Here is a 20,688-nt window from a genome sequence, read left to right as displayed (position 1 = left end):
GCGTTTTGAAAAGTATCATCATCGGTATAGCATCTCTAGTGTGAAAAGTTCTTGTTATCCAACCTGTCATTTTTCTTGCAGTTGTGACGGCTACTTTATTGTGTTCTTTAAAGGTAAGGTCTTCCGACATGAGTACACCCAGGTCCTTTACATTGCCTTTTCGTTCTATGTTATGATTTGCCTGCGTTTTGTACGTGGTTCCTGTTTTTATGTTTTCAATTTTTCCGTAGCGCATGAGCTGAAACTTATCCTCGTTGAATACCATATTATTTTCTGTAGCCCATAGAAAGACCTGATCAACATCTGATTGGAGGTTTGCCGTGTCCTCTATGTTGCCAACTCTCATGAAAATCCTAGTGTCATCTGCAAAGGATGATACAGTGCTATAGGTTGTGTTCTGGTCTATGTCCGATATGAGGATGAGAAAAAGTACTGGAGCAAGCACAGTACCCTGGGGGACTGAGCTCTTCACGGTTGATGGGCTGGATTTTATTTTGTTGACTATTACACATTGGGTTCTGTCAGTCAGGAAATTGTAGATCCATCTGCCTATTTTCCCGGTAATTCCTTTTGAACGCATTTTATGTGCAATAACACCATGGTCACATTTATCAAAAGCTTTTGCGAAATCTGTGTAAATTACATCAGCGTTTTGTTTGTCTTCCATAGCATCTAATGCCATATCATAGTGGTCCAGCAACTGCGACAGGCAAGAGCGCCCTGTTCTGAAACCATGTTGTCCGGGGTTATGGAGATGCTGTGATTCCATGTATTTTGTGATCTTACTTCTTAGCACTCTCTCAAAATTTTTTATGATGTGCGATGTTAGTGCTATCGGTCTGTAATTTTTTGCCTCTGCCTTATTTCCTCCTTTATGGAGTGGTGCTATCTCTGCTGTTTTTAGTATGTCAGGGATAACGCCAGTATCTAGGCTTTGTCTCCACAGAATGTGAAGGGCCTGCGATAGTGTTTTTTTACAGTTCTTGATGAATATGGAGTTCCAAGAATCCGGGCCTGGTGCAGAGTGCATAGGCATACTGTTTATGGCTTCTTCAAAATCTAGTGGGGATAGGGCGACGTCTGATATGTGATTTGATGTTGGTATCATATCCAAGCTTCTAAGCAAGAAGGTAAGCTTCTAACATGGATGAAAAATTTTCTGACTGATAGAAAAATGAGGGCAGTGATCAGAGGCAATGTATCGGACTGGAGAGATGTCACAAGTGGAGTACCACAGGGTTCAGTTCGTGCACCAGTGATGTTTATTGTCTACATAAATGATCTACCAGTTGGTATACAGAATTATATGAACATGTTTGCTGACGATGCTAAGATAATAGGAAGGATAAGAAACTTAGATGATTGTCATGCCCTTCAAGAAGACCTGGACAAAATAAGTACATGGAGCGCCACTTGGCAAATGGAATTTAATGTTAATAAATGCCATGTTATGGAATGTGGAATAGGAGAACATAGACCCCACACAACCTATATATTATGTGAGAAATCTTTAAAGAATTCTGATAAAGAAAGAGATCTAGGGGTGGTTCTAGATAGAAAACTATCACCTGAGGACCACATAAAGAATATTGTGCAAGGAGCCTATGCCATGCTTTCTAACTTCAGAATTGTTTTTAAATGCATGGATGGCGATATACTAAAGAAATTGTTCACGACTTTTGTTTGGCCAAAGCTAGAATATGCAGCGGTTGTGTGGTGCCCATATCTTAAGAAGCACATCAACAAACTGGAAAAGGTGTAAAGACATGCTACTAAGTGGCTCCCAGAACTGAAGGGCAAGAGCTACGAGGAGAGGTTAGAGGCATTAAATATGCCAAAACTAGAAGACAGAAGAAAAAGAGGTGATATGATCACTACATACAAAATAGTAACAGGAATTGATAAAATCGATAGGGAAGATTTCCTGAGACCTGGAACTTTAAGAACAAGACGTCATAGATTTAAACTAGCTAAACACAGATCCCGAAGAAATATAAGAAAATTCACTTTCGCAAACAGAGTGGTAGACGGTTGGAACAAGTTAGGTGAGAAGGTGGTGAAGGCCAAGACCGTCAGTATTTTCAAAGCGTTATATGACAAAGAGTGCTGGGAAGACGGGACACCACAAGCGTAGCTCTCATCCTGTAACTACACTGAAGTAATTACACTTAGGTAATTAGACGGGGAATGTCACAACAAATTCAGAGAATCAGTGGTTAAGAACCCCGGCCCGACCCCCAGAGACCAACGCCAACAAGAAAAGAGCCTCGGAAAACAATCCAGAACCGAAGGGGTCACAACAAACCGAGGAGAAGAGAAAAGAGCACCCAATTCAAGAACCAGGACGGCTCAAGCAGCGCAAGAGCAGGCCGGAAGTGAACTACACGAGAGACAGCTCGCGAATTGGTGCAGAGGGAACACCAAAACAGAAGGAACCCGGAGTAGCTCCGCTAGCGCCACACAAAACAAGGCGACAGTATGTGGCAAGATGACGGCCCTGAACCTCCACGAGAGAAGGACAAGACCACGCCAACAAAACGTAGCAAACCTACGAAGGGACAAAGAAAAAGGAAGAACTGACAAAAAAAAAAAAAAAACAGACCGCCGCCGAGACGAAGCCCGCAGGTGGGACACCATCAACAAAGCCACCTGAACACCAACAGATGGTGAGAGACTTGAGGGCGAACCAAACCAGCCCCGCCATTGACCGATCGAGCAGAGGAAAAGGCAGAGCCACAGGAAAGCCTCGGGTGTGAACACTGAGCCAGCAGAGCCGGAAACCTAAGCCAGCAAGGAACCAGATGGAACGTCTGCCATACAGAAAACTTTCCAATGCTAGCGAGCTCGTCATGAGATCGGAGACACTGTGGTTCTGACACAAGACTCGTGAGAAGTGACACCGCAAGATCAGGAAAGTGCCAAATAGCAGGGTAAGCCAGGAAACCAGGAACCTAAACCTAGCTAGCCGGGAAAGAACCAACCTGGGCGAGCAGAAACGCCCCTTCCGGGAGGAACCCCTCCAGAACCCCTGAAGGACCAACAAGTCCAACAACGGATGACAACTAGAAGCCGCCAGCAGAAAAACGCCGAAACGCAGACGCTGCAAACAGCAAGGGCAAAATTGCGACAAAAAACGAAGAGCCTTCCTCGAAGGCCAACGAGGAAGCAAGCGCAGCGAGCTGAAATGCAAAGGGAAAAGCAGGGACACTGCATCCCACAGGAGCAGTGAACACAGCCCCAGCAGAGCAGAACGAACAGCAGGAAAACAAAATCACACCGCCCAAAAGAGAACACAAAAAAAAAGGCCGGAGCCAGAGCCTAATACAAGCACCTCCCAGCCCAACGAAAAGAACCAAAATGAGAATGCCTCGGGGCTACCAGGGAGCAAACAACCTAGCGTGTTGCAACACCTGAATCCAATGTGCAATGCTCGTGTTGCCTGCACCCTGCATAGTCAGCATAGGACTGGGTAACTGAGTCACAACAAGCAAGAAACCTCGCAGGACTCCGGGTCAAAATGCCACCGACCCAACAGGCAGCAGACGGAGGCAAAAACAGTGAGTCACCCTGAGACGAGGGGACAGAGCAACCCTCGAACTCGCACAAAGCAAAAGGAAACTCAGGGGTCACATCCATCAGACCCATGCGCCCCGTGGGGATTCCCAGGGTCCTGAGACGGAACTCACGCTCAGGGAAGCCCAGGCAGGGTAGTGGTAACTAGCCCCCAAGTCTACCAAACAACTTTCTAAGAACTGAACCCCTGGGACATGTACACTCACAAGGACTAAGCAGGGGGAACCACCAGAATAGAGAAGAGTACACAGGGGGCAATAACCAAGGCAGACACCCCCCCCCCCCCACATCAGGCAGGCAAACAAAAAGAAAATCCCGCAAGAGGACAGCATACCCAGGCGGAACAGACCCAGCTGCTATGATTGGTGAAAACAAGCTGTGCAGTACCCTGCACCCCAAGCAGATTCCAAGGAGGAAGCAAGCACCACCTGCCAAAACGCGAAGCACGCAGCACAAAACCGCAACAGCGCATCCCAAAGGATCAATGCAAACAGCTTCAAAAGTGCAGACGACGCACGAGCTGCTGAGGCCAAGGCACTAGACCCCAGGAACGGCCCCAAGCACCTCTACATCCTCCATAAGCCAATCCAAAGACAGCTCAAGGAGGGAAAAAACACAGGACTGAAGCCAACGAGCCCCCATGCATGCAAGTCCTCAGCTACAAGCGCTGCCGACAAGGAGGGGACCTGCATATGAAGCTGAACCGCACCAAGATCCCGCAGAAGAGCCGGAATGAAAAGGCACTCATTTAGATATGCAAAGTTGCCCCCAGGTAAACCTGGACCACAGTCAACGCCTCACGCCACTCAAGCGTGCGGGTATAACATAAGGTGTCCCAAGCATCCAGCGTCTAGCAAAAACATACGGCAGCATGTTTTCTGTAAGGATCGTAAGGATCAGTAAGGATCGTAAGGATCAGTAAGGATCGTAAGGATCAGTAAGGATCGTAAGGATCAGTAAGGATCGTAAGGATCAGTAAGGATCTCACATCAACAGAGCGCAGAGGACGAGGCCTGCCCCCAACCCCCCCGAAGGAGGAGGAGCCACCCAACGTCACTGCAGGCCAGGGAAAACGACCCGAAACGCACACAAATCGTGGAACCATGCGAGAGCAGCCAGTGTGAGTCCATCAGTGAGAACCCCCATCACCCCATCAACGGGGCGAACCGCAAAAGTCCGACAACCCTTACGTGAGCTTGTCCGACGCTCAGAGCGAGCACTGCTCCAACCAGACGCCGATGGCTCTGAAGGAGGGGCCGGCGTCTGGTCGAGAGCCTGTCCGATGCTCAGAGCGAGCACTGCGCTGACCAGATGCCGACGGCTCCGAAAGAGGGGCTGGCCCAGAATCTGGCACTACTGGCTTACAGTGACCGAAAGAACCCCAGGCCCTGGCACAACCCTTCTGAGCAGCCCCCCCCCCCAAAAAAGTAACAACATGTCTAGACATAAACCGGCAACTAGACGAAGCTGCCTGCAGAAATGCACCACAGCAGGCTGTGCCAACAGCAACGGACAAAAATGGGACAAAAATCTAAGAGCCAGGCCCAAGTGGATTCCAAAGAGTGGACGAGTACCACCTGCCGGCACACGAGACGCGAAGCAAACAGACACACAGCTTCCTTCAGAATCGGCGCAAACAACTTCAACGATGCAGCCGATGCCCAAACTGCCAAGGCGAGTGCACCAGACACAGGCCTGGAACCCAGCTCTTCCACATCCTCCTCGAGCCCATCTGAAGACAGCTCCAGTAGGAAAAAGATGCGCAAGACCGAAACCAATTGCCTACGGGGGTGCAAATCCTCAGCGGCCAGGGACACCGAAAGGGAAGGGACCTGCACATGAAGCTGTGCCTGGCTGATATTGTGAGGAAGCACTGGGGCAAACAAGCACACATTTAGGTGTTCAAACTCAACCCCCCCCCCCCCCCATCCAGGTAAACCTGAAGGACCGTAGTCAACGCCTGCCACTCAAGCATGCAGGTCCGACAGAATGCATGCCACGTCCCCAGTGAAAAGAAAGGGCAGTCAGGAGCCAGGAAGACTCCAGCACCTCGTAATGCACCCAGTAAGGAAAAGAGGAGCCAAACTCAAAAGAAGGAGGATCCATTATCAAAGCCGAAAACCTCTGGAAGGAGGGAACCAAACTCGGAGAGGAGCCGAACTCATCAAACTCGTATGGGGGGGGGTTTGAAAACCCCTTCCTCTGAAACAACAACCCCATGCCGAGGGTACCAACACCCAAGCTAGATCAAACGGGGCCCAAGTGTGGGGAAATCTGGCTCTAAATTATATGCTAATAAAATCATGTATAATTATAATATGCTCGAAGGACCAGAATTCTATTCTAAATGAGAGAACCAGTGGCTTATGGATCTCTATGATTAAATGCAATTAAATTCTAAAGATTCTGATAATATGCAATAAATGAACTGTAAATTCTATAAATTCTAAAGCCGCTTACCATAACACATTTTGGGGGGTTATTCTATAAGGTTAGTCTACGTAATGCATGTAATGTATAATAAATTACATAAATGATGAGAATAAGGAATGCATGTATATAGATTATAAATCATACAATATTCAACAGTTAGTTAAATGCAATGTTTGTCAACTAAAAACGAGAAAGACAGCTTAGCTGTAAGTAGGTATCACAGCGTGCTTCTCACAATCGTATACACATACACGTAAACTTGTTGCACAGGCTACTCAAGGAAACACGTGATCGTGGCAGAAGTTACTGTCTCGCATACGTTTGTACTCCAGCTAAAATACAAATATCATGTAAATTCCACTCCAAACCCCTAGAATCATTCATTTAATAGTAAATTCTAAATGGATTTGGGTATCCGAAGTACACTTACGTGAGGATTATATGTTGCCATGCATCGTCACGACAGGGAACAACCTAATTAAATTTTAAAGGCCGGTAAAACTTATTAAAGGATACTTAACACTTTCTGCGGATGAGGACTCCTCCCGGCGTCCTGTTTCACCTACCCGCTCCCGCTAGGTGGACATAAATTTATGTCCTCTTTTAAAATATTTGTATAAAATTCAATTTTTATCCGATTTACTTTGGGTTTGTTTCAAACTGCGAGCCATGAGGCTATCTTTCTCACCAATAGGCTGCATGGTACAATAAGTTCATGAAAGGTTCACAAACATAACAAAAGTAAAAACATTTCGTGTGTGTTTGACTCTCACTGATATGTTCCAGCGTTGTTTTATATTTGGCGCTATTCTATCTTACGCTTTGTTGATTTTTTTTACCTACGGGCTCATAGAACATTCTATTGCGAACACATTGACACAAAAATGAATGACGTACATAGAATAATAATGTCATGAGAGTGAAATAAGTATAAACTTTCAAAGCGCCGTGCGTCGTCCCGTCACCGATACCGGGTAACAATTTCACCACTTCCCACACTCTTGCAGGCGGGCCACAATCATTATTCTATGCTTATATTCATATCACCGTGTTGGGAATTTCATTGCGAGTCCATTGATACCAAAATTAACGCTGTAGGACAAGTGTGGAGGTGATAACAATCCCAAGAGTAAAAACATTTTGTTGCTGTTGGGCGCTCACGGCGAGTCATCTTCGTAGTTATTTATTTGGTGCTGGTATCCCTATACGTTTCATGACTTTTTTTACTGAAGTTCTTCTAGAGAATTTTATTGCGAACACGTTGGTACCAAAATGAAATACGTAGCTCGAGAACTAAGGTCAGGAGAGTAAAAAGAGTATACACATTTTTGTTTTTACGCTTACGCGGCAAAACGCCGGAGCACATACCGCTTTTTTTTTTTACCTTCGCCGGGAGGCTGAAAGTGTTAATCCCTGCCGAATGTGGTGTCCATAAATAATTGAAGTTGCAGAATCAGTCTGGAGCCTGTAGGTAACCAGATGCTCCAAATTTGGACCGATGTCAATAAGCGAACTTCAGAACACCTATACCATGGCGGTTCTCACTTGTCTCTCACCTTCCTTCTTGGGATGGCACATGCACAATAGCTCCCAAAGCTGGGATCTCAAGTATAACATGGAAGGAAATGGGGTATGACGAATATTTACGTCATAAATAAATGTATTATGCGGCAACAATTATTTTCTCGTAATGCAGTCAATTAATTTAGACGATATTAAATGAACGAGAAAGATTTAGAGTGGAGATACGGCTTATCATTCTATTCACTGATGCAGCTAATCGTGGCTGTATAAATTAATTCCAGTAAAACATGATAGATTTATTAACTAGAGATGAATCTATTAATTAACGATTATCCTTAATAAAAGGGCAAAATAAGGCTAGATTCTACTCAATCTGTTAATACAGTGGTACCTCGGAATACGAGTATACGAGTTTTTCAGAATACGAGCAGGATTTGCTCGGAAAATTAGCCTCGGAAGGCGAGGGTGTTGATATGCGTACAGGCCGCCCTAGCATGTGGTGGTACGGCGAATGCCCCTCAGTTTACCAGCGCCTCGCGCCCAATGACTATCCCGCCTCAATTCTTCACCAGGATTTTCAGTGTTTTGTTGGATTTTTGATCATTTGACCATAAAAGTTATTATTATATATCTCACCATGGGTCCCAAGAAAGCCAGTGGTAAGGATCAAGGCAAGAAAGCGCATGTGAGGATGACAATAGAGGAAAAACAAAAGATCATTCAGAAGCATGAAAATGGTACACGTGTTGTTGAACTTTGTAGGCAGTACAACAAATCCACTTCAACGATATGCACTATACTTAGCAAGAAAAAGGACATTATGAGTGCTAAAGTGGCAAAAGGCATAAGAACAATCACGAAAGAAAGACCACAAATACTTGAAGAAGTGGAGATTAAGAAGTTGCAGATTAAGAAGTGGTGTCAGATGTGGGAAGAAATGCAAACTTTTCAATAAAAGTTTCACACAGAGAAAGCTGTAGTAGGGCATTGCATTAATCTTTTCAATGACAATGTGATGCCTCACTACAGAGACATCTTGAGAAGAAGGGAAAAACAATCTTCCATGGACAGATTTGTTGTGAGAAAATCGAGCAGTGAGCCACAACCAGGACTTAGTGGTATGCAGGCAAAACGTGCCAGAGAATGCACCCCAGAGAGGTCCTCACTGCCTGATGTTATAATGGAAGGGGACTTCCCTTCCAAACAGTAACACCTCTCCTCCTCCCCCCTCCTCACCATCTTCCATACGCCTACAGCATTCATCAGCAAGGGTAAGTAATAACTTGAACATAGTTTTGTAGGTTTATTTAGATGAATTAGGTATAAAATTTAGTTTGAAGTGAGGTTTTTGGGTAGTCAGGAACGGATTAATTCATTTCCATTATTTCTTATGGGGAAATTAGCTTCAGGTAAGGAGTTTTCAGAATACGAGTTGTCTTCAGGAACAGATTGAACTCTTAACTGAGGTACCACTGTATATGAAACGATTCCCTGTGGCTAGCTCACTGACACAACACTCATGATTCTAGGAAAAATTATATGACATTTTACACCTTAATGAAATGAATTCAGTATCACTAAACTACTGATTAGTAGTGTTAGTTAATTATGAACCCTTGTACAGTGGTACCTCGGGATGCGATTGTCCCTGTATGCGAGGTTTTCGGAAGGCGAGGTGTATTTACTCCAAAAATTTGTCTCAGAAGGCGAGGGTTACTTCGGGAGGCGAGTTTGGACACGAGTTTGTTGATACGCGTACAGCCGACCTAGCGCGTTCGTCGCCCCTCCGCCCCGCCGCCCCTCAGTTTATTATTGTCTCGCGCTCAGTGACTACCCCCACATCAATTCTTCTCGCGGATTTTCAGTGTTTTGTTGGATTTTTGGTGATTTGTCTATACAATTTGTTATTATATATCTCACCATGGGTCCCAAGAAAGCCAGTGGTAAGGATAAAGGCCAGAAAGCTCATGTGAGGATGACAATAGAGGAGAAACAAGAGATCATTCGGAAGCATGAGAACGGTACACGTGTTGTTGAACTTTGTAGGCAGTACAACAAAGCCACATCAACAATATGCACTATACTTAAGAAGAAAAATAAGATTATGGGTGCTAAAGTGGCAAAAGGAGTAAGAACATTAACAGCACAAAGACCACAAATACTTGAAGTGGAAAACTTGTTATTAATTTGGATACACGACAAGGAGTTGAGGGGTGATAGTGTTTCGGAGGCCATTATTTGTGAGAAAGCCAGGGTGTTGCACGAAGACCTTCTAAAGAATACCCCTGCAACGAGTGATGCAGATAAGAAAGAGTTTAAGGCAAGCAGGGGCTGGTTTGAAAAATTTAGAAAGAGAAGTGGTATCCATAGTGTTACAAGGCATGGGGTTATGTGATGTGATTATGGAAGGGGACTCCCCTTCCAAACAGTAACTCCTCTCCTCCTCCCCCCTCCTCACCATCTTCCATACGCCTACAGCACTCGACAGCAAGGTAAGTAATAACTGGAACACAGTTTTGTAGGTTTATTTAGATGAATTAGGTAAATTAGGTATAAAAATTTAGTTTGATGTGGGGTTTTTGGGGTAGTCAGGAACGGATTAATTCATTCCCCTTTATTTCTTATGGGGAAATTAACTTCGGAATGCGAGTTTTCGGAAGGCGAGGCGTCTCCAGGAACGGATTAAACTCTTATTCTGAGGTATGCCTGTATAGGAAATACATTCTGTTGTACTATGGATTAGTAAATAAGTGTAGGATGATTATGACGCTTAGTACAGGAAATACATCCTATTGTATTAGGGATTAGTAATTAGGTATTGGAAATTTCCAACACCAAGCCCCCCAAGTCAACTCCTCCCAAGCCCCGGCTTTTGCGACCCGAAAGCCCCGGCAGGAGGAAAAGGCTCAAATTCCTCTGTCGCCGATCGGGAAGGGGCAGTCCCCAAGGCCTAATCCCCATCCCACATACGGGTGTGGGATAGTAGATATAGAATGCTCATAATTCCATGTGCATTTCTATAGGCCATTGCTCCTCGTGCCTCTCTTAGGGGGGTCAGGTTCTGGTTCGTGGTCCCTGGTAAGCCTAGAACTCCATTCACACTGACTGATGCCAAGGTCTAATGATATATATATCAGCCTGGATAGCTCCGGGGAGCCGAAGTGGCTCCCCCCAGAAATACAAGTGGACCTATAGTCACACAAGGCAGACCCCGCCAGGCAAACAAAACAAAAAGAAAAGAAAAACCCCGCAAAAAGCACAATGTCTCCAGAACAGATGTTCGGCCACTATGCGTATATCAGACCGCTGCACAGTACCTTGCACCCCAGCCAGCTACCTTCTACCCAAGGCCAAACAGAGGCAGGAACAAACCCAGCTGACCCAAAGGGCGGGCAGTAACTGAGCAGCAAAAGAACCCTGCGGAGGTAGTTCCCGAATGGCTTATGGAAGATAACCCAAAACCACAAGGGCAATACTTACAGGGCACCTAGGAACGGTGACCCTAGGCCCCAGTACTTCTGGAATTACTCCTGGCTCGCACACCACCATACCACAGCACAACACCACAAGGCACAACATTGCTCAAGGATTGGAGCCACCTAACACGACTGATCGCCACCTACCACAAAAGCCTCAGAACTGGGGTTGGGTAGCTGGCACGGGAGGTCTGGGGCTTCCCCTTCCTGGGAAGCTGCGCAGACAGTGGCACGGCAGCTGTGGTGACATCTTGCTTGATTGCTTGTTTTTTGATTGCTCGTTTTGATTTCGGTTTGCAATTTTAAACAGCTGCATTTGTTTTGGGATTCCCACCTTTCTGGATGCCTGACCTGGTAGATGGCAGACATAGACTGCTTCCAACTACATGGGGGGTGTCTATAGGCCATTGCTCCTTGTGCCTCTCTGAGGGGGGCCCAGGGGCCAGATTCACGAAACCACTTACGCAAGTACTTACGAACGTATACATCTTTCCTCAATCTTTGACGGCTTTGGTTACATTTATTAAACAGTTTACAAGCATGACAACTTGCCAATCAACTGTTGTTGTTGTTATAAACAGCCTCCTGGTGTGTCAGAGCTCATTAACTGTTTAATAATTGTAAACAAAGCCGCCAAAGATTGAGAAAAGATGTACAGTTCGTAAATGCTGGCGTAAGTGCTTTCGTGAATCTGGCCCCAGGTTCTGGCTCATGGTCCCCGGTAGGCCTAGAACTCCACCCATTGACTGTTGCCATGATATACACATCAGCCTAGTATAGCTCCGGGAGCCAAAGGAGCTATCCACAGAAAGTACAGTAACCTGTATATAAAGTACAGTGTGTGTATGTATGTATGTATGTATGTATGTATATATGTGTGTGTGTGTGTATATATATATATATATATATATATATATATATATATATATATATATATATATATATATATATATATATATATATATATATATATATATATATGTGTGTATGTATATATTATATATATATATATATATATTATTTGGAATTATTATAAAATTGGTACCTGAATGCTATGAGAAGTTTTCCATAACCTTTTCTTTGGAATGGTGGCAGGGTCATGATGCATGCTACATTATTACCATCAGGGGACTCTTTCTCCTGAAAAATAGTGCACCTTTGGAATTATACAACATATCTTAAATTATATTCAGCAATATATGCCAGCATAAATTCTTCCAAGATTAATTAAAAAATACTGAACAGGATGTAAGCATTTATGCTGGTATTAAGTTACACTGAGAGGTAACATTGAACAAAAACAATTCAGCAATAATATAAGACATGTATATCTTTGAAAATAATGTAAATTATTTGGTTAAATTAACTTTGGCAAAAATAATAATTTGGTAAATTATTATTAAATTAATACAGAAACGTTTATGCAAAATATTAATCATGCATAACATGATTAATTATATCTTCATTGCATAACATGAAGATATGATCAAGACAGGATTAAAATCTATTTTTAAAATTGTGCTATGTGTAATTTCCTAATACTGTTGTTATACTCAAATTCGAAATGTAACCAATCACAGGCGAGTAGGCCTCTGACGTCATGCCAGACAGAGGAGCATCAGCCATGCTCCCAGCAGCCTCAGTTATCCTCACAGACTCAGAGTAGAAGGACCTCGGCTAGGCAGATATATACCTTGCTATCTCAGTCAATAAATATATACAGAAGCGACTACTGTGTCTACATTCTACCCGAACAAGGCAAACGAATACTGTACTGTACTCTTCAAATAATGAAAAATATTTAAATCTGCATTTATATGCCTGCAAAAGAAAAACCCAGGTAATCACAAATATAAACAAATTATTTCACAGAGTATACTGTACAACATATATGCTCAATACAGCTCTTATTAAATTTTAACATTATTATTAGCAGGAACAAAATAATTATTGTAAACTGTATACAGAATAAAAGACAATAGACATACCTTTGAAAAATATCCAACTAAATGAGCACCTTGCTTGTCCACCTCGCACAGAATATAAAACAAGAACGGCTCCACATCAAAATATAAGGTTTTATGATCAAGAAACAATTTGGCTAATAGACATAAGTTCTGACAGTAAATCTTGTGGTCAGCACCGTCCACTTCATAGATGCTAAGTGTACCTTTGCGGTAAATATCCCGGCCGGGAGGCTGCCTCCAAGTACATTCACTCTGACGAAAGAAACACAAATTAAATAGCATTATATTAATAATTTTGTAATAAAGCTTTTCCCAATTAATGACATACGTTAAACTGTGTCATTAATACTCAAGTTCCACTGATGTGTCAACCCTTCATCCAGCAAGAGTAGTCTGGCTAAATTACGTAAATAGACCTTCCTCATTATGGACAAAAAACCAGCGTTGAATGTAATGAAACGCCATTTTCTGGGTGAGCCCCGGAGGCTCCCTGGAGCTTATCGGGCTAATGTATGTTATGTTAGACCGGGACATTAGCTAAGGAGTTCAGACCTACCAGGGACCAGCGCCAGAACCTGGCCCCTTCAGAGAGGTTTCAGGGAGCAATGGCCCTGGAAAACCCCATATGGTTGGGGTTTTCCTTATCTGCCATCGACCGGGGTTAGGCACCCAGAAAGGTAGGCGTAACAAAACAAACCCCACATGGTAAGAAACTACAACAAAAACCGAACAGAGAGGTAGAAAACTCCCTACAATCCCAAGGAAACTAGCAAACAAGCAAACATCACACTTTACTGCCGCGCCGATCGTCCGCGCAGCCCTCCCCACCCCGGGAGGGGGAGGGGGGAGCCCCGGACCTACCGCGCCGGCTGCCAAGCTCCAGTTCGGAAGCTAAGCTTCAACCAACGCGAAAAAACCGCCGACCGGTGGGAGGGAGGGTTTCCAGGGAGCCTCCGGGGCTCACCCAGAAAATGGCGTTTCATTACATTCAACGCTGGTTTTCTGTGGGGAGCCCCTACGGCTCCCTGGAGCTTCATACCCAAAGAGAAGGAAAAGAAAGGGCTAACCCGGGAGGCGGCCGCCACAAACTCTGCAACGCAAAGCCAAGACAACCGGTCGCAAACCTGCGACCCAAGGCAACAAGAACGCCCAAGAACAGACGCACATATGGATGGGCGACCAAAAACCCGTGCTACCCACAAATCCCTGCGCCCGAAATGAGCCCGAGACGTCACCAACACAGCAGCAAAAGCTGCAAACGTCTGAACAGCACGGGCGCAAAGACAGACCGCAGGCTGGAAGAAGGAAAACACTGCGGACGACCTGGGAGACCCGAGCCCTGAAAACAGGGAACGAAGGAACCGGATCAACCACAGCGCATCCCCAGACACGGTACGCCGGCAACAGCAAAAAGCACAACCGGACAACACAGGACGCACCGCCCGGCCAAACCAATCAAGCACCAATACCCCAAGAACCCCTCCGGAAAGCAGCCGTCACGACCGGCGCCAGGACAGAGAAAGGCTGCACACCTATAAAGCTACCACCAGTACCAAAGAGCAGGAAACTGAACCGAAGGGGCTACCACAAACTGAGGGGAAGATAAGAAGGCACCCTGAACAAGGACCAGGATGGCTCAGGCGACGCATGAGCAGGCCGGAGGGGAAACAAAACACGAGAAAACGTAAGAAACGTCATACTGTCTCCAAGACGAAGCTCGCAGATGGGACACCGTCAACAAAACCACCTGAACACCATAGAGATGGTGATACCCGCGTCAAAATACCAGACGCGAAGAGCCAAGGAGAAGGCCGAACCAGTCACGGACAGGACCGATTCGGCCTGCTGAAAGAGGCGAAGCCTCAGGAAAAACGCCCCGGGTATGGACACCTATCAAGCAGCGTCTGAAAAGAAGGCCGGGCCGGCCACCAAGGAACCATAAGGACTGTTCTTGTGGGAATGGGCTGCTACCGAGCCAGAACCCGAAGCAACAGCTGGACCGGGAGAAGAGGAACAGGTACCCCCCACCTCGACCAGTCCTGCCGAAAGCCTCCACAGTGAAGTCCTCGCAGGTGGGAAGGGCGCCACAAAATGGGCGACGCCTAGACCACGCCGACCCGAAGACGTCCAAGGCCAGGAGTCCATATGCCCGACAGAGCCAACAAAACGAATCGGCGACGACTGGCCAACCCACGAAGAGGAATGAACCAAGACAGCTGTCCGCCAGGACGCAGGACACACCCCGGACACGAACCACACGGTTAGCCAAACCCCTGTGGTCCCGGCAAGAACCACCAGAGAACAGTCCAAACAGAGCTGAATGGTAGAGTACCTAGTGACCCAAACCCTCCGAAGCGCAAACCAGACAGCCAGGAACACCCGAACCGTGCTGTGAGCCCAACTGACAGAGACTCCATCAACCTCGGCCGACCTGGTGAGCACTGGTCACAAAGCCCCAGCCGAGAGACGACCCGTCCGTGAACACATCGAGCGAAGGCTCGGGGAGGTGCCAAGGCACGGAACCCCGAAAACCCCAAAGAGGAAGCTGGTGACGCAGCACCAACACAAGATCCCCGGAGGAACCCAAGGAATGCAAGAGGCGGAAGGGGAGTCTCCGCAGGAACCAACCGACGCCGTAGCCAAACCCGACTCCGCGGGCAGACAAGCACGCCGAAGTGCAGACTCCCGCACAACCGCCCAAGCAACCGCTGAGCAACCCGGGACCCCCTCCTGAACAGCCAAAGGCGGGACCACAGCCGCAGTAACACTTCTGGAGGGAAGACAATGAGGGGCCCAAGAGCCGTAAACAAGGCCCAGGTCCGAACCCGGGACGGAAACAGATGGAAAAACCTCCAAATCACCAGGAAACCAAACCCGGCGATCTGGAAAGAACCATCCCCTGGCGAGCAGACAAGCGGACTGACTGGGAGCCCACACCAGCCAGTCGTCGAGGTAGGCCAGACACCGAATCTCAGACTCAGACAGGGCACTAAGATCCGGTAAAGATGCAAAGAGTATACGAAGTGCCCATGACAAAATAGGGAAGGCAAGAAAAACCTGAAGCCCCACCACCAACCGTGCTAGCCCCAGAAAACTTGGAGAGGAACGTGCCAAGAAGTGACCTGGAGGTCCAGGGCCACCATCCATGCACCCGGCCCTAACAGAATCCGAACAGGAGACAACAGTCCTCTAAGGAAGGCAGAGGATCCAGGGCGCAGACTGAAGAAGTCCAGAAGAACCGCAGACGGGAAAAGCTCATGACTGCAAGGAGCAGACGGGAAGCCCAGAAGGATGGGGCGGATCGACCACGCCCCACGCACCCACGAAGAGGAAATGTCGAAGCGCAGGGGAAGAAGCCCACCCCGCCAGCTCTGAACCCCCCCCAAGGGGGAGAAGCCGTCCTCCGACGCCAGTAGAGGCCGGAAGACAACCCAAAGCGCCCACCAAGCGGGACCAAGCGAGAGGCAACAGAGCAAGCTGCTCCCCCAGCGCCCAGTCAACAGAGAAGGGAACAGAACCCCTTCCGAAAGAAAAAGTACACTACCGAAGTCATGAGGAGAGACTACGGGAATGAAACCACACTTCGCTGGAAGATGAAGTGAGGGGAGACCTGATCACCACAGTCAAGATACCCAAGGGAATCGACAGGGTTGATAAGGACAGGCTATGTAACACAAGGAGCACACACACTAGGGGACACAGGTGGAAACTGAGTACCCAAAAGAGCCACAGATAGAATTTAATTATTTTTTTTTTTTTTTTTTTTTTTTTTTTTTTTTTTTTTTTTTTTTAGTGTCAGAATGGGAACGGGAAAGCACTAGGAAGTAATGTGGTGACTCCACACACAAATAACGAGGCTGACCCCCATACCATGTCACATGGAGACATGACAGAGCCCAAAAGGCACAAGAACCTATACACCTGTTGATAGACGGTTGAGAGGCAGGACCAAGGAGCCAGAGCTCAACCCCCACAAGCACAACTAGGTGAGGACATATATTGTAAAAGCACAAGTCGCCGACTAGTGGCAGAGAGCACTACGCCGGCCAGGCAAAGAAGGCACAAAACTGCATCAAAAGGCCCACCTCGACAGCAAAACCACAAATTCCCAGCACAACCACAACATGTGCCAAGACCCAAAAAGATCAGTCTGCAAGCCAGGAAGACCCCGGAACCCCAAAAGGCAGAACCGGGTCACACGAGGAAACAAAGTCCCCTGAACCCATAAAAGGGGGCCCAAGAGGAAGAAACCTCCAGAAAGAAACCAAGGAACCCAAAGGAACCCAGAATCGAACAAGGGGGAGCCCAAACCACCACATTTGCCGGCGGAGAACACCACTGAAAGGCAAAGCACAGCCCCCAGCAGAACGCCCTGGGAAAATGGTCCCAACAGACCGAAAACCGAGGGGCAAGGTGTGGGAGCAAGCATACCAGCCAGGGGCACTGAGCCTAAACCCACAGGCTCAGACCCAAAATCAACACCCAAACGTTCCCAGAGGAACAGGCAACGGCAAGAAAACACCAGAAAAACAAAGAAACGACAACAGGAGAACAAAAACCCTGACAAAAATTTGAAAACTCACCAGAGACGCTCGCTCGCACACCCAGACGCATGTAAACAAACCGCAATGCCGCCCTGGTGGCCACGCCGTGAAACCGGCAGACGAAAATGGCCGCCAACAGGGGCTGTGACTGACGCTAAATACACAAAAACACGCCAGCAAATGTGGGAAGCTAGCAGACTGGATGGGCGAAAAATGTCGCCCAACAGCAGAAAAACCCCGGAAGGGGCAAAACCGCCCCAGAACTGCTAGCAGGCAACCCCCACAGCCCCGGGAACCAACAACAGAGGCCCCGGGGCAGAGCCGTTCTCCAAGCCCTCCGCCCTTAAAGAAAAGCAAGAGTCCATGGGAAAGGCAACAAGAAAGGCCCGCTGGTAAGACCCAGAAGCCTTGGCAGGAGGCACAGGCTCAAACCTCCGTCCCCAACCCGAACGGGGCAGCCCCCGAAAACCGCCCGAGTCTCTGCCGCAACTAAACCCCGCCCCGACCCCGAAACCCGCAGACGGTCCGGAGCCGGGAACATGGCGAGAAAGGGGCGAGCAGCACCTAACCAAACGGGGCGGCCACGGGGCATTCGAGTGGGAAACCAACCTAGCATGTTGCAGCAACCTAACCTAGCTTGCAACACGGATGCCGCCTGTACTCTGAACAGTAATAACATCAGGAGAGTACTGGAGAACAAGCAGAGAATCACTCGCAAGACTCCGGGTCAAGGTGTCAGTGACCCAACAGGCAGCATGACGGAGGTAAAAATGGCGACTGTCACCCGGAGACAAGGGAACAGCAACCAACGATCCCGTACAAGACGGGTTGGAACCCGGAAGACACAATCAATGGTCCCCCGAGCCCAGACAGGGGTTTCCAGGGCCCGTAGGGTAACAACTACGGGAAGCCCGGGCAAGGTGTTGCTAACCGGTTAAGAAACCCAAACATAACAAGAGGGTAGATTATAGCACTGAAAACCCCTGAGACGTGTACAAGCACAGGGGCCTAGCAGAGGGCCGCCAAACACTACCAGTGGAACTATAACCACCTTAGGCAGACCCCCAAAAGGCATGAAAAATGAAAAACAAAAGAAAAACCCCGCAAAAGTACACCGTCTCCAGAGGCAACAGAAACCAGCCGCCGCTTAGGTGGCAGGCTGCGCAACACCTTGACGCCCTAACCAGCACAATACCAATCCCTACCCAGGGCCAAACAAGGGCCCCAAGCCCCAGCTGGCCCCAAGGGCGAGGCAAATGCCGAGCAGCAAGAACCTCTACGGGAATGGTTCCCGAACGCCCCAGGGAAGATAACCCTGTTACGCAAGGGCAGTACTCACAGGGCGCTTAGGGAAGTCAGCCACTAAGCACATGCAGCCCCGGCACTGATGAAGTACTCCTGGCCACCGCACAACACAACACACGGCAGTGAACGCCACACAAGGCAAACACCGCCTAGGAAACTGAGGCCAGAGAAGCGTCAATCCCGGTTGACATTAGCGAACGAACTAGAACTTGGCAGCCGGTGCGGTAGGTCCGGGGCTCCCCCATCCCCCTCCCGGGGTGGGGAGGGCTGCGCGGACGATCGGTGCGGCAGTAAAGTGTGATGTTTGCTTGTTTGCTAGTTTCCTTGGGATTGTAAGGAGTTTTCTACCTCTCTGTTCGGTTTTTGTTGTAGTTTCTTACCATGTGGGGTTTGTTTTGTTACGCCTACCTTTCTGGGTGCCTAACCCCGGTCGATGGCAGATAAGGAAAACCCCCAACCATATGGGGTTTTCCAGGGCCATTGCTCCCTGAAACCTCTCTGAAGGGGCCAGGTTCTGGCGCTGGTCCCTGGTAGGTCTGAACTCCTTAGCTAATGTCCCGGTCTAACATAACATACATTAGCCCGATAAGCTCCAGGGAACCGTAGGGGCTCCCCACAGAAAACCAGCGTTGAACATAATAACACAGTCAACCCACATCTGGGACTGTGGGGGTTACAGTCCTCCCGCACTGCCTACCCAACCCAAGTTCAGAGGTTGAATATCAAAAACACAAAAAATCCAACAAGAGGGAGGGAGGAATGCCTGGGAGCCTCCGGGTCTCACCCAGAAAATAGCATTTCATTGCATTCAATGCTGATTTTCTGTGGAGAGCCCCCTTCAGCTCCCCAGATCTACCTAACCAAAGATAAAGGAAAAGAGGGACTTACCTTTCGACCTCCAAAAGCCCCATGCCCAAATGTCAGCCCAGGACATAGTATTACCAAAAACCTAGCATTGAATGTAATGAAACGCCATTTTCTGGGCACGTCCCGGAGGCTTCCAGGACAATGTGCACGAAGTTCTTGCCTACCGGGGACCATGAGCCAGAACCTGCCCCCCTTCAAGAGAGACACGAGGAGCAATGGCCTACAGAAACCCCCGTGTGGATGGGAACATTCTATGCCATCGACCGGATCTGACACCCAGAAAGGTAGGCACCCCAAAACAAACCCCTATTCTGGTGAAACTATTGCTACCAAAAGCCAAACGAGTGAACAGAACTCCCCAAACAAAAAATAGTACTGTGCGGCCAGGACCATGTTCGAGCTCCAAAAGTCCCATGCCCGAATATCAGCCCAGGACATATTACCAAAAACCTAGTGTTGAAAGTAATGAAACAGCCATTTTCTGGGCGAGTCCCGGAGGCTCTCTGGAGCTATCCTGGCTGAATGGATATGTATAACTTTCTGGCATCAGTCAATGTGCATGAAGTTCTTGCCTACAAGAGACCATGAGCCAGAGCATGGCTCATGGTCCCCTCAAGAGAGGCTCGAGGAGCAATGGCCTATAGAAACCCCCCATGTGGTTGGAAGCATTCTATGTCTGCCATCGACCCCTCAAGAGAGGCTCAAGGAGCAATGGCCTATAGAAACCCCCCATGTGGTTGGAAGCATTCTATATCTGCCATCGACCGGATCTGGCACCCAGAAAGGTAGGCGCCCCAAAACAAACCCCTATTCTGGTGAAACTATTGCTAATAAAAAGCCAAACGAGTGAACAGAACTTCCAAAACAAAAAATAGCAAACGAACATAACGTCATCATGTTGCCGCACAAATGTCTGTGTAGCTCCCCCCCCCTCTCCCCCATCCTAGGAAGGGGAAGGGGGAGCCCCAGACCCTCACGCCAGCGATCCACCCTGCAGTT

At 47.7% G+C, this 20,688-nt stretch overlaps 1 protein-coding gene across 1 annotated transcript in view; it reads right to left on the bottom strand.

Annotated features, from left to right (window-relative positions):
• The window catches only part of LOC123763541 (histone acetyltransferase KAT8), a 79,861-nt gene that overhangs the window by 46,654 nt on the left and 12,519 nt on the right, over positions 1-20,688 (bottom strand). Inside the window, exons 5-6 of the mRNA XM_045750686.2 lie at positions 12,995-13,225; positions 12,052-12,146 (exon numbers count right to left, since the gene is read on the bottom strand). Coding sequence (XP_045606642.1) covers positions 12,052-12,146; positions 12,995-13,225 — 326 coding nt within the window. The remainder of the gene's footprint in view (positions 1-12,051; positions 12,147-12,994; positions 13,226-20,688) is intronic.

Source organism: Procambarus clarkii, chromosome 52 (genome assembly GCF_040958095.1).
Source record: "Procambarus clarkii isolate CNS0578487 chromosome 52, FALCON_Pclarkii_2.0, whole genome shotgun sequence".
In the NCBI taxonomy this organism is placed as follows: Eukaryota; Metazoa; Arthropoda; class Malacostraca; order Decapoda; family Cambaridae; genus Procambarus; species Procambarus clarkii.
The sequence above is the reverse complement of the archived record's forward strand: the minus strand, read 5'-3'. Positions and strand labels throughout refer to the sequence as shown.